The following is a 20,822-nucleotide window of genomic DNA, read 5'->3' as shown; positions in this document are numbered from 1 at the left end:
GAATGGGCAATGTTAGTGGAAACTTTTTTTTTCTGACAACATAATAGTTAAGTCCAACAAAATAATGGTCAACAAAAATAAAGTATTAGCAGATACAGTTCCGGTACTCTGCTATTAAATCTTTTTTAATATAGGAAAAAGAGACATGGGCTAGGGACAGAAATTACACACAAACTGGTTTAAGTGATCAGAAACCGGTTTTAATGTGTTACAGAACAGATGTTCAGTGCACATAAACCAGTTAAAAAATGGCTGAAACTAGTTTGAGATAAACCTGGTTGAATGTAGACTTACCTGATTTGGGTCAAACCAGTTTAGGCGATGTCTGTCCCAGACCCCTTGCTGGTTAAACCAGACTCCCCCAGCATTCCAGCATGTTCTCTGAGCTGGGCAGGGCTCTCTGCTTCACAGCAGGGCTGGTCCTTCCTTCTGCTCCCTGGTTAGAGCTTGGCAGAGACTTGCAGGCATCTGTCTGGCTTCTCCCTGCTCCCCTGCCTCTCCCCTCCCTACTAAGCAGAGATTACCCTGTCCCCTCTGCCTTACACAGACACCTCTCAGCATTAGCTAGCAGACCACATGCTGGCTACAGTCCATGCTGTGGCAAGTGGCAGACAGGACAGGCTTCTGCCATTACAGGTAGCTGGTAATGTCCCTCTGTTGTTTTTTTTTTAATGGGCTGCTAAACACCGAGTTAGGGGTGTTAAACACTGTGTGATTAATTCCCTGCTGGGCTGCTCAGAAGTGGGGGGAACACCTCTCTAATCATAGCATCCTGTCTGATTGGAAGGGGGGCTAGCCATGCCCCCCTCAGCTCAGCATTGGAAGGGAAGGGGGGGCTGTTTTAGTGCACCCCCCTCCCCACCCCAGCTTCTAGCCTCAGCCACTGCAGGCATGTGCCTGCATTTCTGGGATGTCTTACAAACTGATTTAGCTTAGCCAGGTTAGACTAACCTTCAAAGACTGAATCGATTCAGGCTTTTTGAATGTCTGTCCCTAGCCTTGGTGTTTGGGTTTGTGAGATTTTACATTGAAAACATTTGGTGCCTTGATTTAAAATCAGTATCTTACTTGCTAGACCTCACAAGCTGCATTTTTGCCTTTTAAATAATCTTTCATACACACTTACCTGCTGTACAACTAAAAAGCACAATCACCATTTTTTCTTTTTACCTGTGTCATCTTTACCTTTGGGGTATGCATGTTTCAAGTTTGTGCCTCACAAGGAAGAGAGTCAGTTGTTATTCAAATAGATTTACAAATGTATGGGAACACTGGCCTTCTGCACTATTGCTTAGTAAATAAAATATATATGTATAAAGCACAGAACTGTTTGCAACCTACAAATTTGTTTTAAATATAAGAAATTAGTGTTAAAAATATTTTCTCAATGCCTGAAGGCAGAGCTCAGCAAAGCATATAAAATAGCAATAAAACTATTTTATTGTGATCTTATAATCATCTTGTAAGATGGCATCCAGTACTATATGAAAATCTTAGTTGCATTTCCAAATAGCACTTTTTTTTACTTGAAGCATAGATTCTTCAGTTCCGTGGGCTTAGAAATAGATAATTTTAAAATGCAGGCCCTTAACTGCTGGTAATTATAGAGGCAAAAGAGATGCTTGTTAACTATAGCAGTATTTGAGATACTGGAAGCATTTTTATTTATTCTTGTGAGGCACCTTGCTGCAATGCGTAATAGTTTACTCAGTCTTTCAGCTATTTTCTGCACCTCACCCCCTTATTTTCCCTCATTTTACAAATTTTAAAGTGCATTAAAATTCAGTTTCAGTTGTGCTCAATTCACAGACTAGAGTCTTACCTTATTTTCACTTCAAGGTTTGAGACATGGCTTTTTGTGTAATCCTAAACGGTAAATATGCCCAAGCTTTTCTGAGGCAATTGGCTTGCTTTAGTTAATTTTTACCAAACTTCCTTTTTAAAAAAAACAACCCATTTCTTTCATTTTTTGTGAGTTTTATGTCCACACATTTCCTTATGGGAAATTCACTTTACAAACCTATTCTGCTTGCATAGTTCCCACTATATCAGCCACTGTCAAGAAGAAAGAATTCTGTTTCAATCCATGGAATATACACAAGGTAACATTTTCCAAAGCTCTTAACTTAAGTCCTGTTTTCAAAGGACTTTGAAAGGGATGGGGGAGGAGGCAGGAGGAAGCCACACATGCGGCCCTTCCCCTCCAGCCTCCTTTAAGAGGATTTCTGGAGTGCAGCATGTGTTGAAGTCCTCAGAGCCTGCAGAGGCACCTTCTTTCAGCCCAGATCCACCTGCCTCGGTCTTGTTGGGAGCCAGGGACTAGAGGCTTCTTCTCACTGTGAGCATGTCACTCCTTTGGGACTCGGTTCATAGATTCATAGATTGTTCGGGACTGGAAGGGACCTTGTAGATTATCAGGTCCAGTCCCTCTGCATTAGTCAGGAAAAGACAACTGGGGTCAAGTGACTCCAGCAAGGTGACTGTCCAGTCTCCTTTTGAAGATTTCCAGGGTAGGTGACTGTACCACCACTGGAGGGAGTTTATTCCACAGTCTGGAGACCCTGACTGTGAAGGAGTTTTTCCTGGAGTTGAGCCTCAAGTGGCCTTCCAGGAGTTTGTATCCATTGCCCTCTGGGGTGCCCTGGTGAGCACCTGTTCACCGAGTTCTTGATGTACTCCCCTGACGTAGCCGTAAGCCGCTATCAAGTCCCTTTTCAGCTTTCTGTTCTGTAGGCTGAAGAGGCCCAAGTCCCTCAGCCTCTCCTTGTATGGCTTGTCTTGAAAGTCCAAGATCATGTGGGTGGCTCTTCTCTGGACCCTCTCAAGTTTTTCCATGTCCTTGTTGAAGTGCAATGCCCATAACTGGGCACAGTACTTCAGCTGTGGTGTGCAGAATACAGTGGGAGTATCACTTCCTTAGTTTTGCATGAGATGCAATGGTTAATGTGTGCCAGTGTGTTTGCCCTGCTGGCCACAGTATTGCACTGCCAGTTCATGTTCATGCAATGGACGATCACAACCCCAAGGTCACTTTCAGTTGTAGTGCAAGTCAAATTGTCACCACTGAGCCTGTAGGTATGTTGGGGACTGTTTGCCCCCAGATGGAGCACCTTACACTTCTGTGTTGAACTTCCTCTGGTTCTGGTCTGCCCAACTCTTGATCCTGTCCAGGTCCGTCTGCATTTGCAACCTATCTTCTGGCACGGCCATGCTTCCTCATAGCTTGGTGTCATCTGCGAACTTGGCCAGGGAGCTTTTCACCTCCACATCCAAATCATTGATAAAGATGTTGAAAAGCATTGGTCCAAGCACAGACCCCTGAGGGACACAACTGGCCACTTCTCGCCAAGACACACATCTGTTCATGAGAACTCCCTGGGTCCAGCCATGCAGCCAGTTTTCCATCCCCTAAACTGTTGAGCAGTTAAGTCCACAATGTTCCAATTTTTTGACAAGGATATTGTGGGATACTAAATCAAAAGCCTTTTGGAAGTCTAGGTATATAATGCTGACCACCTCTCCCATGTCCAGGTGGTGAGAGACCTGTTCGTAGGAAGAGATGAGATTGGTAAGACAAGACCTACCTGCAACAAAGCCATGCTGGCTTGCATTCAGAATCTTGCCCTCAATAAGCGTATCGCACAGATTTTTTAATACGTTTTTTCAGGATTTTCCCTGGGATGGAGGTTAGGCTGATTGGCCTATAGTTGTCTGGGTCCTCCCTCTTCCCCTTCTTGAAGATGGGCACAATGTTGGCTGTCTTTCAATCCTCAGGGATCTCCCCTATGCGCCACAATTTCTGAAAGAGTTTTGCCAGGGGTTCCATGATTACCTCAGTCAGCTCCTTCAGCCCTCTTGGGTGAAGTCCATCTGGTCCTGCTGACTTATAAATGTCTAGCTTTTCTAGGTGGTTTTGAACCAGCTCAGCATCCACAGTGGGAAGGCTCTCATTCCCACCATGCCCCCTGTGATCCTTATCTCATTTGTCTTTCCCCTTGGTTTGGTGAAATACTGAAGCAAAGTGGGCATTTGGGAGTTCAGCTTTTTCCTGAGTGTCCATTACCAACTGTCCCAAAGTGTTAAGCAGAGGCCCCATGCTTTCATTTGTTTTTCTTCTTCTCCCTACATACCTAAAGAAGGACTTCTTAATGTCCTTGACTCCCTTGGCTAACTTAAACTCAGTTGCCACCTTAGCTTTCCTTCTTACATTCTCGCAGCCTGGGCAGTCTCAAAGGAGTGACATGCTCACACTGAGAAGCACTACCTACACCTGACTCCCAGCAAGACCAAGGCAGGTGGATCTGTGCTGAAAGAAGCTGCTTCTGCTGGCTCAGAGAACTCTAACACATTCTGCATTCTAGAAATACTCTTCAAGGAGGCTGGAGAGGAAGGGCTGTATGTATGGCTTCCTCCTCCCTCTTCCCTGCTCCCTTCCTGCAGACAGCCCTGGGGGCAGGGTAGGGTTGCATCAGTCCAGCCCTGAATGCATGATAAATAACCCCTAGGAAACACAAGTTCCCTAAGACTCTCTAAAGTAGAGTGCCTTCATCTAATATCTCATTTGATGATGGTTAGATTTTTTGCATGATTAGCCACTTTAAAGCGCTCTGTAGTCATGCATGTGTAACAGCATGCCTGTAGAGTGCTTTCAGGAGGCCAGTCACAGAAAAAATATAACTTCTGTCTGCTCCCTATTATGTCAGAGGCTTATATAGCAGCAAGCAATTGTTTATGCCCATAGGACCAGACAGTCTGTTCTCTTCTTCCAATTCTAAATGCCAGCAATTCAACACAGACCTCAGGTATAGATTCTTATTTCCTCCATAGATAAAGAGGTATTTTTATTTTGGGTCTAGACAATTCAGAGGTTATTGACCCTAGGATGGTCTTGTTGTGTATTTGGGTATATTCTCTGCATCACAAGTTCCTTCTGTCTAGACATAGATCTCCACTACTGTTAGCTCCTAAGGGTCTTCATTAACTCTTGAGATCAGATGAGAATCATTCTAAAATGATGGATTTATTTGAAAGGAGTCTGTATATGTGCATTTGGAATAGTCAGTGCTCTTTCTTAAATATTATACTCACTGCACTTCATGGCAGAGTTCATGGACAGACTTCTATTAATACCCAACCAGAATTCAAGGTTCTGGCATCTGTGCTGGGAGATAGCTTCCAAACATATTTATAACTTGAATAGATTAGGGTCTTGACCTAGAAGCTGAGAAATCGTTCTTGATTTCACATGTGATACAGACATTCTAAAAACCCCAGGCGGAATTGATCTAAGTTATGCAGTTTTATGTAAGTGATGTAGGTTAGATTAGTAGCAAACAGAACACTCATTAGCACTTGCTGGGGAGCAGATCTTAGACTGGGTTCTGCCACTTTTAAACCGCTCAGTGTGCTGAACTTCTGTTCTGTTACTGGTATAGACAGGTTTTGTGTGCTGAACTTCTGTTCTGTTATGTGGATGTAGACTGGTTTCTGATCACTTCTGTCATAAAAGTGTAGTGTCTGTATCTGACCAATGTGGTTTCATGATGCCATCATTCTGGGTTTCCTAGTATGGATCTCATTTGCACCTATAGAAATAATCACAACCAATAACTTCTCTGTAATCGTGGTTATTTCTAATTTAGAGATCCCACACTTGTTCTCATTAATTAGTTTCCCTCCCTCCTGCACTGTGGTTCGTTCAGTGTAGTGTACAATGGAAAGGGGACTAGCAGTCTTCCAAAGCAGCATCAGTGTATGTTTTTACTGTCAGTGTATGTTTATACTATATATTGTATACATATTTCAGCCACCTGAGAGACTAAAATCATTTTTTGTAACTCCCTCTGTTTTTAACCCTCAGTAGTGCCTGTTCAAAGGTAAAGCAAACCATATACAGCAATGTGCAGCCTTCAAATTCCAACCTGTTATGGGATCCAGAGTTCATGTTGGATTTTATTGAGAATCCTTCTGCTCACAGCATCAACTACTCAATGCTAGGCAAGATCCTGAGTGATAATGCAGCTAATCGCTACAGCTTTGTCTGTAATTCACTTATGAATGTATGCATGGGACATCAAGATGCAGGGAGGTAAGATCAATTGTTTTAGAATTTGAGCTGTAAGTATTCTGGAAATAAGTGTTAGTGTGGCATTGGAATTAAGCATCTGGGTTATAATTTGATACAGCTATGGGTTTTAATATGCATGTAATTGAAGTTCCCTCTCTTTACTTATTCCTGCTTCTTTTTCTCTTATTTACTACATTAGGATAATCTTTGTAATTATTGGTATATGCTTTCTTCCTGGGGCTTTTTTAGTGTTACACTATTTTATTTTAAATTCCCTTCAGCTAAATGGCATCAGGCTGGTTTGTACAAAGTTACAAGGATTAATAATAAATAGTAGCTATGAAAATGGCATACTATAAATATTGACTTATTTGCATAAGTTGGAAGAGGTGGTTATGCTTTCCTGTAGGTTCCCTGATTTGATACTAGACTGCTACCATGGCACAATAATATCTTCCTGATAGTGTCTGATTTGAGGAGTAGTCAGTACCACACCCTTGGTATGCCATGTAGTTAAGTCATTAACCTTTGGAACACATCACAACAGGATGGTGCTGAAGTTAAGAATTTAGCCATTTCAAAGGAGAGTTTGGGCATTTAAAAAGATACAAGGAAAACTAGAATTTTAATAGCTTACATCGAAATAACTAACAACTGGTTCCAAAAGTAAAATCTCTCACTTCAAATTTTAAACCAGTCTCTACCTAATGAATATCAGATTATCTCACTTCTGTTTATTGTGAGGTTTCTTGCATAGTCTTCTAAGGCATCTGGTGATGGCAGCTGTCAGATGGGGACCTAGAGTTGAAGAATCATAGGTCTGATACAGTAGACCACTACTTACATTTGTTAGTCTCTGGATATGTTCTAAATGGAAGGTGCTTAAGACAGGAGGAGAAAATAGACTGAAGTCCTTAACATATTTGTCTTTCAAGTTGCTGAAAAGAAGACTCTATGGGGAGCATAACAGTGCCCAGCCTCTCTCTGATGAAGCTGCCTTCCAATAGATGGGTCATTGATAAGGCACCCATTGTCTTTCTCTTGGCAACTTTGCTGCCACTTCTTCCTCTTTTTTTGTTGGATACATTTTCCCTCTCCTGTCTTCCCTAGTTTAAAACTGGAATGCAGACTGGTATTATTTATGTAGAGAAGCTTCTGTTGCTCATATTATGCACTAAGCTGCTATAACCTAAATGCTTGTTGCTAAATGATTATCTCAGTGTTTTTTTTTTCTTTTCTCTTCTAGAATTAATGATATAGCAAACCTCTGTGCAGAGCTGACAGCATGCTGCACAATGCTGAGCTCAGAATGGCTGGGGGTTCTGAAAGCTCTTTGTTGCTCTTCAAATCATGTCTGGGGTTTTAACGATCTGCTTTGCAGTGTGGATGTAAGTTCACTATATTTTGAAAGAGAAATACTAGTAAATTCTTCTCAGGTACTTTGTAGAAGGAATATGCATAATACCTAAAAACTGCATGTTGTTGGGTTAGATTTTAGAATTGTATCTGCCTGTCTTTTCAAAGTATCTTTTGAAAGTCCTGCATTTTGCTTCGTGTTTTAAGAATTGAAGTAATGTTTGGGCTGCATGTAGAGATGCATGTATGTTCCTTACTCAAACATATCATTTGTTTGTTTATTTTTGCCCCCAATTAGAATACTGCAATAGTGTAAATTATTAGAGCTATCTGCTGGAAAGAAAGACTGTAAAATTAGGCACTGTTCAAATGACACAAGTGGTCTCACTTTTAAAATGCATGGCCAAGGGGCTTGTACATGAGTTATAATGCTGCTGTTATATTTCACTGATCCTCACTTGGCTTGTATAAATTGTCCTAGTATTATTGAAGTTAATGGGGTTATAGCTTACAACAGTTTAGAGTCTGGCCTAATATGGATCCTGGTATTTTGGTCATAAATGTTAAGCTATCTGTATAGACCTTGGACTTCTCTTGCTGTATACTAGAAGCTAGGGAATGAGTGTATGTTATCAATTTCCATTTAAAGATAACAACTCCAACAGTCAGTCCATTGAATTATTCAGGGCAGTTCAACTCCAGAACAGCTGGAGATGCACTGGTTGGAGGCTCTGGGCTGCATACCACAAGGGATGCATGCTGTGGGTGCCACATGGGCTCCCCAAGATCCCTGTTGCCTGCCCCTCCCTTCTCCACCATCCCCCAACCACTGCTGCTGTGTATGTAATGCAACCCTACAACCCATCTTCTTCTGCTTATTAGTAGTCAGGGAGCTCACCAAGCCTTCCTACTGTGCTGTCCTGGCCCAGAGACCTCAGTTGCTACTGTTGCCACAGCAGCTGGAGCAAGGAGGGCAGTGGTGGCCTTCTCTCTCAGTAACCCCTGGTGGGCCACCAGTTGGACAGCCCTGATATAATTAACTTAAAATAATGGAAGTTTTCCATCAAAAATATTTGGAAAATATATAAAAGAAGGAGTTTGTTTTTTTCTTTTCTTTTTTTATTTTACTCTTAGGAAAGAGGTCTGGCTTACCCGTGGTTAAGGAACGTGGCCAGTAATTACAACATTGCATGTGTGTATGATAATGTGAAAGCATTCCACTATTGTTTTTCTTTCAAGGTGAGTGACCTTTCATTCCATGATTCCCTGGCTACTTTCATCGCTATACTAATAGCTCGGCAGTGTTTTTCTCTGGAGGATGTGGTTCAGCATGTTGCGCTTCCTTCTCTTCTTGCAGCGGGTAAGTAAAAATCAATAGAGACATTGAGCACAAACCTTATTTGTGCTGTTTCATTTTTAGAAAGTTTTTCTGTGTTTGCAGAACTTTACAGTGCATTCTGGAACTGCTTTCTGATATGGAGCACTGGCTATAGCCCATGGTAGTGTGCATTTGGAACAGTCTATTTCCATAAAAATTGATGTCCTGAGAATTAACAAATTGGTGTTTTGTTAAAGAATATAAACCTCATATCAAGTGCATTCCACTTTTTCTTCCTATCATCCAACCTACTGTCTCCTACATGCGCAACACATTCAGATAATTGTGAAATTCTTTCAGTTCTTCTCATCAAAAATCCAACCTTTTTTTCAGCTCTCACAGCTCAATAAGTTCATCTGTGCCTTGTTTACTTGCAGTCTCCATTATATACACTTTCCATAGGTCTTCTTTGCCTCTGTACCCCCTACCTCCTCCATTTGCAGTTCATTGAATACAACCCTCTTCCTCATCCACATCACAAACTCTTTGGAATTCTTCCACTGACTTTCTCTCCCCTTTGATCTCAGGTCTGTCCTTCTTCTCCTTGTTTTAAATAGCCTGTGCCAGCTTCACCCTTCATGTCTTCTTTTCTGCTCTCATTTGACCATTACTTCTTTTGCTTTTCCAGCCATCAAATTATTTTCATTAATAAAGTACATGCTGCATATTTGCAGTCACCTCACTATCCCTATCCATCAAACCTACATATATTTGTTCCTTCAAAAAAACCTGACAAACATTTTGCAAGGCCTATAAATGATGACTCCATCAAATGAGATGCTCCAGTTGCATTTAAAATATGACCATGCAAGATAAGTTTTTCTTCTGGATCTTCCAGTGAATTGTGTGTTTGATTTGTAAGATAGTGGGGTGGAGGACCTTATTTCAGTATCCTATTTTCTGTAGCTTGTGGGGATCCAGATGCTGAACCTGGGGCAAGAATGACTTGTCGACTTCTGCTTCATCTCTTTAGAACACCCCAGGTCTACCTGTTTTCACAAGCAACAGGTAAGTTAATAGCTACATGCTCTTTTTACTTCACAAACTGAATTTGGAGACTTCTGCATAGGCTGTCTGCTTCAGATCTAAATGTTTTTCTTTCCACGCATGTGTTTAAAAATTGTAGGTGTTACTAGTTAAAAGAAGCAGAGGCCAAAGAATGGGATGGTAGTGAATAAACCAGTAGTTTTCCTGAATGGAATTCTGTTGTGGAATATAGCGTTCCTGTAGAAAGTAAGCGGTGATTGTCTTTCACATTTTGTTTTACTTTAAATTTGATAATTGCATATATGCAAATATTATTACCTATTTACATTTAAACAGCTCAGCAGTATAATATGATATACAATCTTCCAGTTCATTTGGACAAATAGTTCACTAAGTGGGTTTAAAACTGATTTTTTATGAAGACTGAAAAATTTCACTGCAGATAGTATTTGCTGAAACTACTTGCAGGGCAGCTGAGTATCTACATATATATCCCTGTCAACCTAGAATTGTTGACATGTTCATCCTGTGAATTGCAGACATGTTCACAGTAAGTTTAAAAAACATTCAGTTCAAGTTTAGTGATTGTGTACTTAAGTGAGGACAAAACTAAAGGAAATTTTTGACTTCCAAAAGTGATATAATGCCTTTTTGGCTTTTCATTCTGAAGAGTAAATCTTCTGCTAAAGAATATGTGAAAAGTATCCCACCCTATGTGGTGTTTCCCAAATACGCCAATGAGTTTTCACAAGAATATTCACAGGCCAGTAAAACAAATTAAAGCAAATATTTTTAAATCTTAAACATTTGTATCAGCAACTTCCTTTTAAAAATATATGTATGCATTCTGGAAGCGGGAACAATATAATCTAGCTTCTGTTTTCAAACCAAACCAGTCAGAACTGTATAAAATATCATAATTTGAATAGCAGACTCATTATGTGACCGTAAGCTACTTTAGATATACACGTGGATGTAATATACCAGGAAATAATTATTTTTATTATATCACGCACATTTTTTTAAGTTGGGCAGGCATTTAACATGTAAACGTATGCATGGAATCATCATCTTCCCTTTTCCTGACTTTGGGTCTGAACCCTCCCGTCCTTGGAATTTGGAAGACTCAGGCTTACTTCAGCTGTGTTAAATCAGACTAAACTGTGCAACAGGAAATGTAATGTGCTTTGCTACATATAATACCTTTTTGAGAAGGTTGAGGAGTGGCAAGTGAAAGAAGAAATGTGAGGAACTTTCACATTCAAAACCAGGAGAGACTCCACTCTCCTTGATAAGTTAATTCAGTTATTTAAGTGTATTGGTTTTGGATGCATACTTGGGCCATCCTCCAATAGCAGGTTCAGGACCTTATTTTACTAGCATTTTAATTAGCATAGGTGGTTTTGAACTTAGTGCACTACGTAGGTCAGTTTTAATCAGTTGATTCTAACTAATCCCCAGTACATTGTACATGTGTGTCCATCTGTTCTAAGTGGCTAAGTTCTTACACAAGATCTTTTCTGGTAAAGAATATGGTTATCTTGTTTTATATGCATGTATTTCTTTCTCCTTCTTTAGGGAAGTCATTCCCAGGCATTCGCTCTTCTTGTGACCGTCACCTCTTAACTGCTGCTCACAACAGCATAGAAGTGGGAGCTGTGTTTGCTGTCCTAAAAGCAATTTTAATGCTTGGTAAGATCATTCAGAGCATCATGCATAAAGTTTTTTCAATTTAAAATGGGTGAAAAGAAGAGTAGCTTTATTCATGTTCTTGAGAGTGCTCCTGTAGATGGAAAACCCCAACCTCAATTTGAAGCATTTGCTTAAAGAGAAATATATGTTCTTCCTGTGCCTCCGTGGCACAGATGAATGTCTTCCAATCCACAGGTCAAGAGACTGAAGTTTTCTCTGGTGAGTCAGCCCCCCTATACATGTTGCTTGAAGCAGGTGTGGCTCTTTCACATTCTGACTTTTCCTTTCAGAAAGTCACGTTACATTTCAAGCTGATATTAGTCTCTCTCAAAAATGTGTAAGTTGTTTGTATTAGAAATATCTTGGACTCAACTCCTAAACTTCACATATGCCCATATTTCTGTGTTTTGGATCTCAGTCCTAATAACTGCAGAACTTCTGAAAAGTCTTGAAAACCATGAGAAACATGTTCAAGAGGAGAGAGCCCACTAGCTATATTTGCATCAGACATATGTCCTTTTCCTAATTCTTAAATTGACTTAAGCTGAACTGGAGCTTTTGTGTGCTTTGAGCTAGTCTACTAGAAAGTTTTTTTGTAGCTTAAGCTTACCACTGTAATTAAATCATCCTTGCGTGAACACAGCTTCAGGGTCATAAAAGAGCATAGACTGGTATTACTGTATCCACAGTTACAGTGGTGAAAGCTGTACTGATTAAAAAGGCAAATGAGTCTCTAAATCAGTGGTTGTTAAATGTAGTGGGTCATAATTTCTTTTCAAGTTCATCATACTGTTGTTAACCCCTATGACTGTCTTATGGATCCATAAAAAAGAAACGCTTTATGTCAACCACAGTGTAACCTCTCCAACAATCTCAGAGGCATTGTAGAGTGTTTCTTCATCTTTTTTGTCATTTCTTCCATTTATATTTCCCCTTTCTCTTCAGTTTTTCTATTCCTTCTTTTTGCATGTTCTCTAGGTACAGTTTGAGGAACACTGATCTAAGTAACAAAATTTCTCCAGAGTAGATCTAACCTGGGTAGATTAAAAAAAAAAAAAAAGGGAACAATTCTTTTGTCTATTTTTAAACTCTTATTTCAGATAAATTAATTTTAAAATTGCAACCAATTAAGAAAAGCATCAAACATACTATATCAGGTGAGGTTTTATTCCAAATATGCAATTTCAGAAATTCAAGAAAACATAAGATTTCTCTGCAACGAAAGGCATAGTTGTATTGTGAATTGAAGTAAGAGCGTATTTTGGTTGTCACTATACAAGTCCTTATGCAGCATCTTCAGATGGCTTTAGCTTAGCTATTGTCTTTTTTTCTTTTTCTAAATTTTCATCATTTGTGTGGCTCGGTTTCCTTTGTATGCTATATCATTCTGAAATGCACATCACATTTGTGTATATATGGTATTGGTACACAAGGGACCCAGGTTCAAGCCTATTTGTTGTTGCCTGTATTTTATGTCATACCATGTGCTTTTAATATCTTTTTTTTGTGCCAAGGTAATCTGCTGTAAATTGGAGTATACTGAGCAGATGATGGGCCCAAGAGCCAGAGTTTAAAGCAATATTTCTTTTGTGATCTCTGGTAATTACATGTAATTGTAATCTGTCAAACGATAAGGCCATTGACTTTCACGGGTATTTGGCTTGGATTTAGTAGAGTATACACAATGTAAACATCTCACAATTTGGACCCAATGGCTTTTTAACACACTAGTTCCCTTTAATTTTGGTTTAGGCATATGGAGAGTTGGGTTTGTTTTGTTTTTTTAAACCCTGTACTTATTCTTTCCAAGATGCTTGCTTCGTTTTTTCTGTCCTTTAGTCCAGTTCAAGTTTGTTAAAGTTGATCTTTTCTAATAAAAGTCAGCAAAAATATTATTGTTAAAAGATAATACTTCAAACATGGTTCTGTGGTTTGTTATATGTGTAAAAATGTTAGAAATGTATGTGAAGCTGGTGTAAAGAATGATATGCAGAATTAGCCCACACAATTTCACTATCCTTTCCCCTACATTTTTACATAACTGTCTTCACTGACAGCTCACCATCTGATAATCACTAATCAGATCTACAAATAGCACCACTGCAATTTTGTTATCCTGGACAATTGCTCAGTTTGTCCACAGAATGGGCTGGCTGATGGCAAAAGTAATACAAACTATGAGTATTTGGTCAAGTGAAATGAACTATCTAGATAGTGGAACATTTTTCTTAAAATTTCCAAAGTTTGCTGCCTCCTATATATGATACCAGGCAGACTGATAGCAGCCACTGTCATCTTAAGCACTGCATTGAATGGATCTGCTGTTAATAAATGTAGATGCCCTGGTAAAAAAAAAAAAAAATAGCAGTAGCAAGCAGCCTAGAGCCGTTTCTATATTGGCAACCTTGTTACTATGCATACTGGAGTTACTGCACAGTTGGAAAGAATGGTAGAAGATACTAGGATAAGTATCCTGTTAGGCTAAGTACAGACAGTCAAAAAGCTTGAGGCTAAATCAAGTCAGTCTTTGTAGGTTAGTCTAAACTGCAGAGATTAAACTGAGAAACAACTTGATAGACATTCATTGTTAATTCAGGAAATGCAGCCACATGCCTGCAGTGGCTCAGGCCAGAAGCCAGGGGGTGCTAAGCACGGGTGTCTGACATGTAGCCAGCATGGACTGTGTTCACTTCCTTTTCCTACTGCCCCTGAGGTCTCTGGGATTTGCAGTCCAGAATCACAGCAGCTGGACTCTACAAGGTTTCTTTCAGGTACCTCTGGGATTTGTAGCCCAGTCACAGCCATCAGTAAATTTAGCAGGGCAAGGCAGCTCTGTACGCAGCAGAAGAGGGATTTAACCCCCCTCCCTGACCCCAGAACCCAGCAGGGGTTTGTCATGGGCTGCAGTGGGGGGAGGGGTCAGTCCCTGCCTTCCTCCCCCACCCTCTGACCCTTCTCTACTGGAGCAGACAGCACAACCCAGGCCAGGGCTGCAAAATACTGGGATGCTGGGGGATTGTGATTTAACTTGACCCAGAAAGGGGTCTGGGACAGAATTTTCATAAACCGGTTTGATCCAAATCAGTTAAGTCTGATACTACATTCAACCAGGTTTATTTTAAACCAGTTTTAGCCATTTTGAAACAGGTTTATTTGTATTGAGCTTCTGTTCCATTACATGTTTAAATCAGTTTCTGATCACTTAGACCATTTATGTGTAATTTCTGTCGCTAACCCTATAGGCTAGATACAGACAGTCAAAAAGCTCAAGGCTGAATTGATTCAGGCTTTGCAGGTTGGTCTAAATTGCACAGATTAAATTGAAACAAAAGTGAACAAACATTATCTGTATGTAAAGGCTGTATTTCCTTTGATTCAGGAAATACAGCCACATGCCTGCAGTGGCTCAGGCTAGAAGCCTTGGGGGGGCGGGGGTGCGGCGCTACAGCATAGCTTTCTGGCTCTGTGTTCACTTCCACTTCCTGTTGCCCCCAACAGCAGCACTCTGCAGGATTGCTCATCAGTTCCTTTTCCTGCATCCAGGTGCCTCTGGGATTTGTAGTCCACAGTCACAGCCAGCAGTAAGTTTTGAGCAGGGGAAGGGGTGTTTAACCCCCTTCCCTGGCCCCAGATCCCAGCCAGCATTTACCTTGGGGGACAGTCCCCCCCTTCTCCTCCTTGCAGACTGGGCTGCATCCCCAGCTAGGCTTGCCTTCCTCCCCACCCCCACCCCACACCCCTTGTAAGCCAGCCTCACTGCTCCAGCTAGGGAGCAGAGGGGCAGTGCCAGCCCTGCTCTCTGGAGCAGAGAGCACAGCCCAGCCTAGCCCAGGCCAGGGCTGCAAAATGCTGGGATGGTGGAGGGCTGTGATTTTAACTTGAACAGGGAAGGGGTTTGGGGTGGAAGTTCCATAAACTGGTTTGACCCAGCTCAGTTAAGTCTGATACTACATTCAACCAGGTGTATCTTAAATCAGTTTTGGCCATTTTGAAACTGGTTTATGTGCACTGAACTTCTGTTTTGTTACAGGTTTAAACCAGTTTCAGATCACTTAAACCGGTTTATGTATAACTTCTGTTCCTAGACATAGTTACAAAATAAAATAGTTCCTTTAAAAAAGGAAAAAAAAGGTTAAATGGCGTAGACCACATAGACAAGGCACTCTTAACCATGGAAGATGACACAGAGATGGACATGTTACTGAATGACAATTTAAAATAGAGAGAGACTTGGTGAGACTGGTTTATAGCATATTTGTTCATGTGCACTGTAAGTGGGTCAGTTCTATATACTTCCTGTTCAGTGTTAGTTGTTGATGGTAAGGTGGGAGGTAGTGAGTCACTTAAGTTCTGCAAAGAAGTATTCTTAATTCTAGAATCCCACTTAAAATTGTCATAGAGACACATACCTTCCTCATGGATGATGCACAGCATAGACAGGTTCCACAAGGGCTTTGAAATTACATCCAGTATTTCCCATCATTAAGAATCTAATTTTTCAAGACAACTTCCTTCATTCAGACTTTCAAATTAGTTCACATTTCAATATAAGTCATTATGAAAATATTTTCTTGGCCTCCTATCTGAAACATCTAAATTTTCTCTGTCACTGTTCCTACTGACTAAACAGTCAAATCAAGTTAATGCAGTTGTGCCGATAATTTGCAGAAAGGATGGGATATTCAATGTTTGCCCTTTCAAACAGGGCTCCCTCAGCATGCATTGCCCTTTTCCATTCCCAGGGAAATAAATCTCTCTTGTCAAGAAGTTCATAGTAAGGTGGGCTAAGGGGACCACCAGTCAAAACTTGTCTCTTGATCTATGGAGAGTTAATAAGTCAGAGTAAGAGAGAAGACTTGGAAAAGGGACACCTAGAATGGTGAGTAACTCAAATTTTCCTTATTTTTACAGCCAAACGAGTTCCATACACACATACCTTTTACTGGGGCGGAGTATGTTGCCATTTTATATTTGATCAGTTTGCAAGATACTTTTAAAATAATTTTAAAATACTGTTTTCAAAGACTAATTTTCTGCAAGCCATTGTGTCCACTGCTCCTGTACTAGTTTGTCTGTACACAGACCTCATTCTTGAATTGTTGCTCAGCTAGGGTATTTCTCCAAACAGTGAATGCTCTAACTAGAAGCATCAAGATTTCTATAAGGTACTCATATTGTACACCTCTGCTTCTGTTGTACAGGTGATGCTGAAATTGGCAGCAGCAGTATCAACTCCTTGAAGAATGAAGACTTCAGTATGAGAGGTTTATTAGATGACCTTGATGATGATGAAATTTGGGGTGCCTCCCACACATTGACATCATGTGGAAAAGCTATTTCAATCGAAACTGCTAGTCTAAGTGAATATGCTAGATATGTGCTAAGAACTATTTGTCAGCAGGTAATTTGTAAAATTTTGCTTCTAGCTTTCTTAATAGACCACATTTCTTTTTGGCAAAAATCTGATGGATGTTGTTGATTACATGCAAAAGAGTGTTTGAGGATGTACCCGAGTATTTGAAGGAATTTTCCCTTGTGTTCTTTGTCTTGGAGCAGAGATGACTTGGAAAGGGGAAAAAAAAAAAAGGTTGGGTAGAGTCCTATAGATAGAGGATAAATTCAGCCTGTCATCATTAGTGGATCCCTGCACTCTGGGGAATGGTTTCCCCACATGAATTTATCACCCAACCCTTCTGATACTGAAATAATAGACCTTGCCTCGGAAGTTCCAGTGCTGCTCCACAAATTGTGTGGTAGAAGGTGCTTCTACTAAGTGTGGACATCTCCTGGCAACATCATAATTTATTGAGCTGGTTTTAGAGTTTTTAGGAAACTAATCTTAGAAAAAGAGTAGATAATGTCATCGTTTTGAGCATTATAAATTAAAGAATAAGATGAAACTTTATATGTTTGTAACTAATTTTCCCTTTATGCCCATTTGCATGTGGATAATTTTTTTGTTCGCCTTGCATTTGTTAAAAAGTTAACTTTCTGCTGATAGTTGCATTATAAGGCCAACTGTCTGATTGCTTACAGGAATGGGTGGGAGAACACTGCTTAAAAGAACCTGAGAGGTTATGTACAGACAAAGATCTTATACTCGACCCTGTTCTCTCAAATAAGCAAGCACAAAAACTACTGCAACTTATTTGTTATCCTCACGGGATTAAAGAATGCACAGAGGGTGACAATCCTCAAAGGCAGCACATCAAGCGCATACTTCAGGTACTACGATGTAAAACAATTCCATTTCTGTCATTCCTCCCTTCTCTCCCTCTCCCCCCCGCAAGTGTTGCAAGGGGTAAAGGAAGAAGTAGAATCAAAAAACCCAGTTCAAGCTATAGTATTTACAGGAGAGGACAGAGCATACCCATCCTGTGATAATGGGCCCTTTTTGTTCCTTCTGGGCAAGAAACTTCTTAGTGCCTGAAAACTTATTTCCCAGACCTGAAGAAGGGCACTTTTGTACCCAAAAGATTCCTACCCCCACCCCCTTGTCTTCAGGAATATTTCATGTTCCAAGGACTTATTCCACAGTAATAGTGTGATAATCTTCAAATGTTCTTCAAATGTTTGCTCTGCCAGTCCAGCCTACTTAATTAACAATTTCCATATTTTAAAAGCAATACTGCAAACACTTGACACAACCATTTTTCCTTTTATTGATTTCACCTAGAACTTAGATCAATGGACTCTCAGGCAGTCTTGGTTGGAACTACAGCTGATGATCAAACAGTGCATGAAAGAGCCTGTGAGTATTTGCTTTTTAAAAATATACTTATAGAAATATTTAATGAAATGAAGTATGTACATTTTAACCTAGCTTATGAACAAACATACCATGAATATGCTAGTTTACTTATGTTTTACTGTAGGGTTCTGGGTCTGTGGCTGAAATGAACAGCTTGTTGGATAATATTGCAAAGGCGACAATAGAAGTGTTTCAGCAATCCGCTGATCTAAACAATAACTCTTCTAACTCTGGTATAGGCCTCTTCAATCCAAACTCTGTTGGAAATGCTGACACAAGTAATACAAGACAGAATGGTAAAAAGACATTCTTAAGGTATTTTTCTGCCACCTTTTTAATTACCTTAAGCAATATGATGGTTAATTATGCATAGCATGCATAGGCTGTTTGTGTTTGAACTAGGACCATTAAGGAAAATTGATTTCCTGAAAGTTTTGCTTAATAAATATTATTGTTATCCTGTAATCATAATTTTTAGCCCATGCCATCTATTGCAGAAAATCTATGCCATTAGTGTATCAATTTAGTCTTTAAAATAGCAGATAATGGTATAAAGCTTAGATGGATTGTTTTCAATGAAATAAGTTTGTTCTGCTTTTAGTTCCTCTGAACGTCGAGGAGTATGGTTGGTGGCTCCCCTGATTGCAAAACTACCTACCTCAGTTCAAGGTAGAGTGTTGAAAGCAGCTGGAGAAGAGCTAGAGAAAGGTCAGCATTTGGGATCATCCTCAAAAAAGGAACGAGACAGACAGAAGCAAAAGAGGTAAGAACATTGAAAGGAGAATTGTACCAGGGAGACTTTTTCTTTTAGAGTTGTCAGAACTCATTGGTCAGGTCTTCATGTTGCAACTCCCCAGACTAGGTAGGGTTCAGAACCTGTTTGCATGTGCAATTTTACTGTTTTAGCTCATCTTCTGGTAGATGTTCAGTATTCAGCTAATTACATTTTTTGATAATAACGGGATGTAAAATGGATAAATATCCAATGCACAGAATCAGATCTGCCCCCTCTCACCTTGTGCTAGCAGAAAGTACTTATGTCATTATGAATTGCTATGAAAATATTGCATCGGGCAGTATCCTGGTCAAGTACCCATGTAGGTGTGACTTCAATTAACTTGCCATTTTTGCCTAAGAATAACTAATAACCTTATTCCAATATCTGAACTGTTCCCTTTTACTTCCTTGCCATTAATATGTGAATTACTGTAAATAGTAAGGTTCTTTATTTTCAGATAATTAACCTCTCCTCTTATGTAGCTCTTCCAGGGAGAAGTTCCCTGTTCTCAAGCTAGTTCCCATTCCAATTCAGCTATAATTTTTTACCTATCTTTAACTGAATAGAGAGATAAATATGTACTGACATCCTTAGCAGTTGGTGTTGAATAACAGAAATGCATCTCAGCACTTTTCCATTTTCCCTGACTCTTAGTTTAAGTAATTTGCTACCACTTGCCAATCTTCTGTCTTAATAAAAAGATTCTACTTTGGCTCATATCAAACCCACTCTTTAATAACAGAGTCTTTCTTCCCATAAGAGTTTCCTAGTTTGAAAAATATAACCTTCTTCTTTTTCAATGGTCATCTTGTCCAAACTTAGGAATTCTGAAGTTCCTTCCACATACAGGCAGAACTGGAAGTATTTAAGAAGAAGCTATAACCCAACAGATTTACTTTTTTATTTGGATGTTTGATTAAAAACAAGTTTTACTCATGTTAGTTCAGCAGAATCAATGGCACCATGGAAGAGGAATGAACTCCTTTCAATTTATCACCTTGTATTCCATTCACATAATCATCAGAAAAATTCTTATCTGGAGAATCTTTTTTACTAGTGAAGAGAAGGGAGGGCATAAGAAGTGGGGTGGGGAAGGGATTACAGCTTGGTTCCTGATTCTACTTGATAGCAACAGTAGTTCTTACAGCACTAATCTTTTGATTTGTCAACTGAGAAAATTTCTTAATGGAAGCTATTAAAAGAATTAGGGGTGCACCGATAGAGATTTTTTGGGCTGATATCGATGGCCGATTTTTTTTAATGAGCCATATTGGCCAATACCAATCTGATTGATATGCAGCTGGGCAGGTCTGACTGCTATAGTGGGGGAAGGGGCAGGGGGGAGGGAAGGAGTGGGGTGGGGGCTGATTGAGGCCCCCTCAGTGTGGGGGAGGGAGTGGAGCTGGGGCAGGGGTAGGCGCTGCACAGCTGGGGCAGGGTATGGGACAGAGCCACAAGTGGCTTGTTTGGGGGACGGGGGGGGTGGCTCCCATGTGCACCCCAGGAGGGTATGGGGGGCATGTGCCCCCAGATCTGCATGGGGTGAGGGTGGGCTGCTGCTGTTGGCTGGGGCCGGGGGCAGCACTGGGCTGTTCCTAGTGTGGGGGCCAGGCCAGGGCTGCTTTTGGGGTGGGCATTGGCGACTCTGGGAAGGGGAGCTATGGGGAGGCTATGGTGAATTTTGGGATGACTGCAGTTCCCAGGGTCCCCCCCCAGCACTACCACCGCCTGCCCTGAGTGCAGCCCAGCCCAGCCCAGCCTCTCACTGAGAAGAGCTCAGTGCCACCCTGGCCCCAGCCGACAGTGGCAGGCC

At 40.5% G+C, this 20,822-nt stretch overlaps 1 protein-coding gene across 1 annotated transcript in view; it reads left to right on the top strand.

Moving 5' to 3' along the window:
• Positions 1–5,860: 5,860 nt before the first annotated feature.
• Positions 5,861–20,822, top strand: part of LOC102375165 (mediator of RNA polymerase II transcription subunit 12-like protein) — a gene marked incomplete at its 5' end in the record, with an annotated part of 76,399 nt that continues 61,437 nt past the window's right edge. The window contains 10 exons of the mRNA XM_006034039.2: positions 5,861–6,088; positions 7,314–7,455; positions 8,663–8,783; positions 9,708–9,809; positions 11,367–11,480; positions 16,682–16,881; positions 17,517–17,705; positions 18,157–18,231; positions 18,356–18,546; positions 18,833–18,994. Of these exons, the coding sequence (XP_006034101.1) occupies positions 5,861–6,088; positions 7,314–7,455; positions 8,663–8,783; positions 9,708–9,809; positions 11,367–11,480; positions 16,682–16,881; positions 17,517–17,705; positions 18,157–18,231; positions 18,356–18,546; positions 18,833–18,994 (1,524 nt within the window). The remainder of the gene's footprint in view (positions 6,089–7,313; positions 7,456–8,662; positions 8,784–9,707; positions 9,810–11,366; positions 11,481–16,681; positions 16,882–17,516; positions 17,706–18,156; positions 18,232–18,355; positions 18,547–18,832; positions 18,995–20,822) is intronic.

This window comes from Alligator sinensis, unplaced genomic scaffold (genome assembly GCF_000455745.1).
Source record: "Alligator sinensis unplaced genomic scaffold, ASM45574v1 scaffold1127_1, whole genome shotgun sequence".
Classification (NCBI taxonomy): Eukaryota; Metazoa; Chordata; order Crocodylia; family Alligatoridae; genus Alligator; species Alligator sinensis.
The sequence above is the reverse complement of the archived record's forward strand: the minus strand, read 5'-3'. Positions and strand labels throughout refer to the sequence as shown.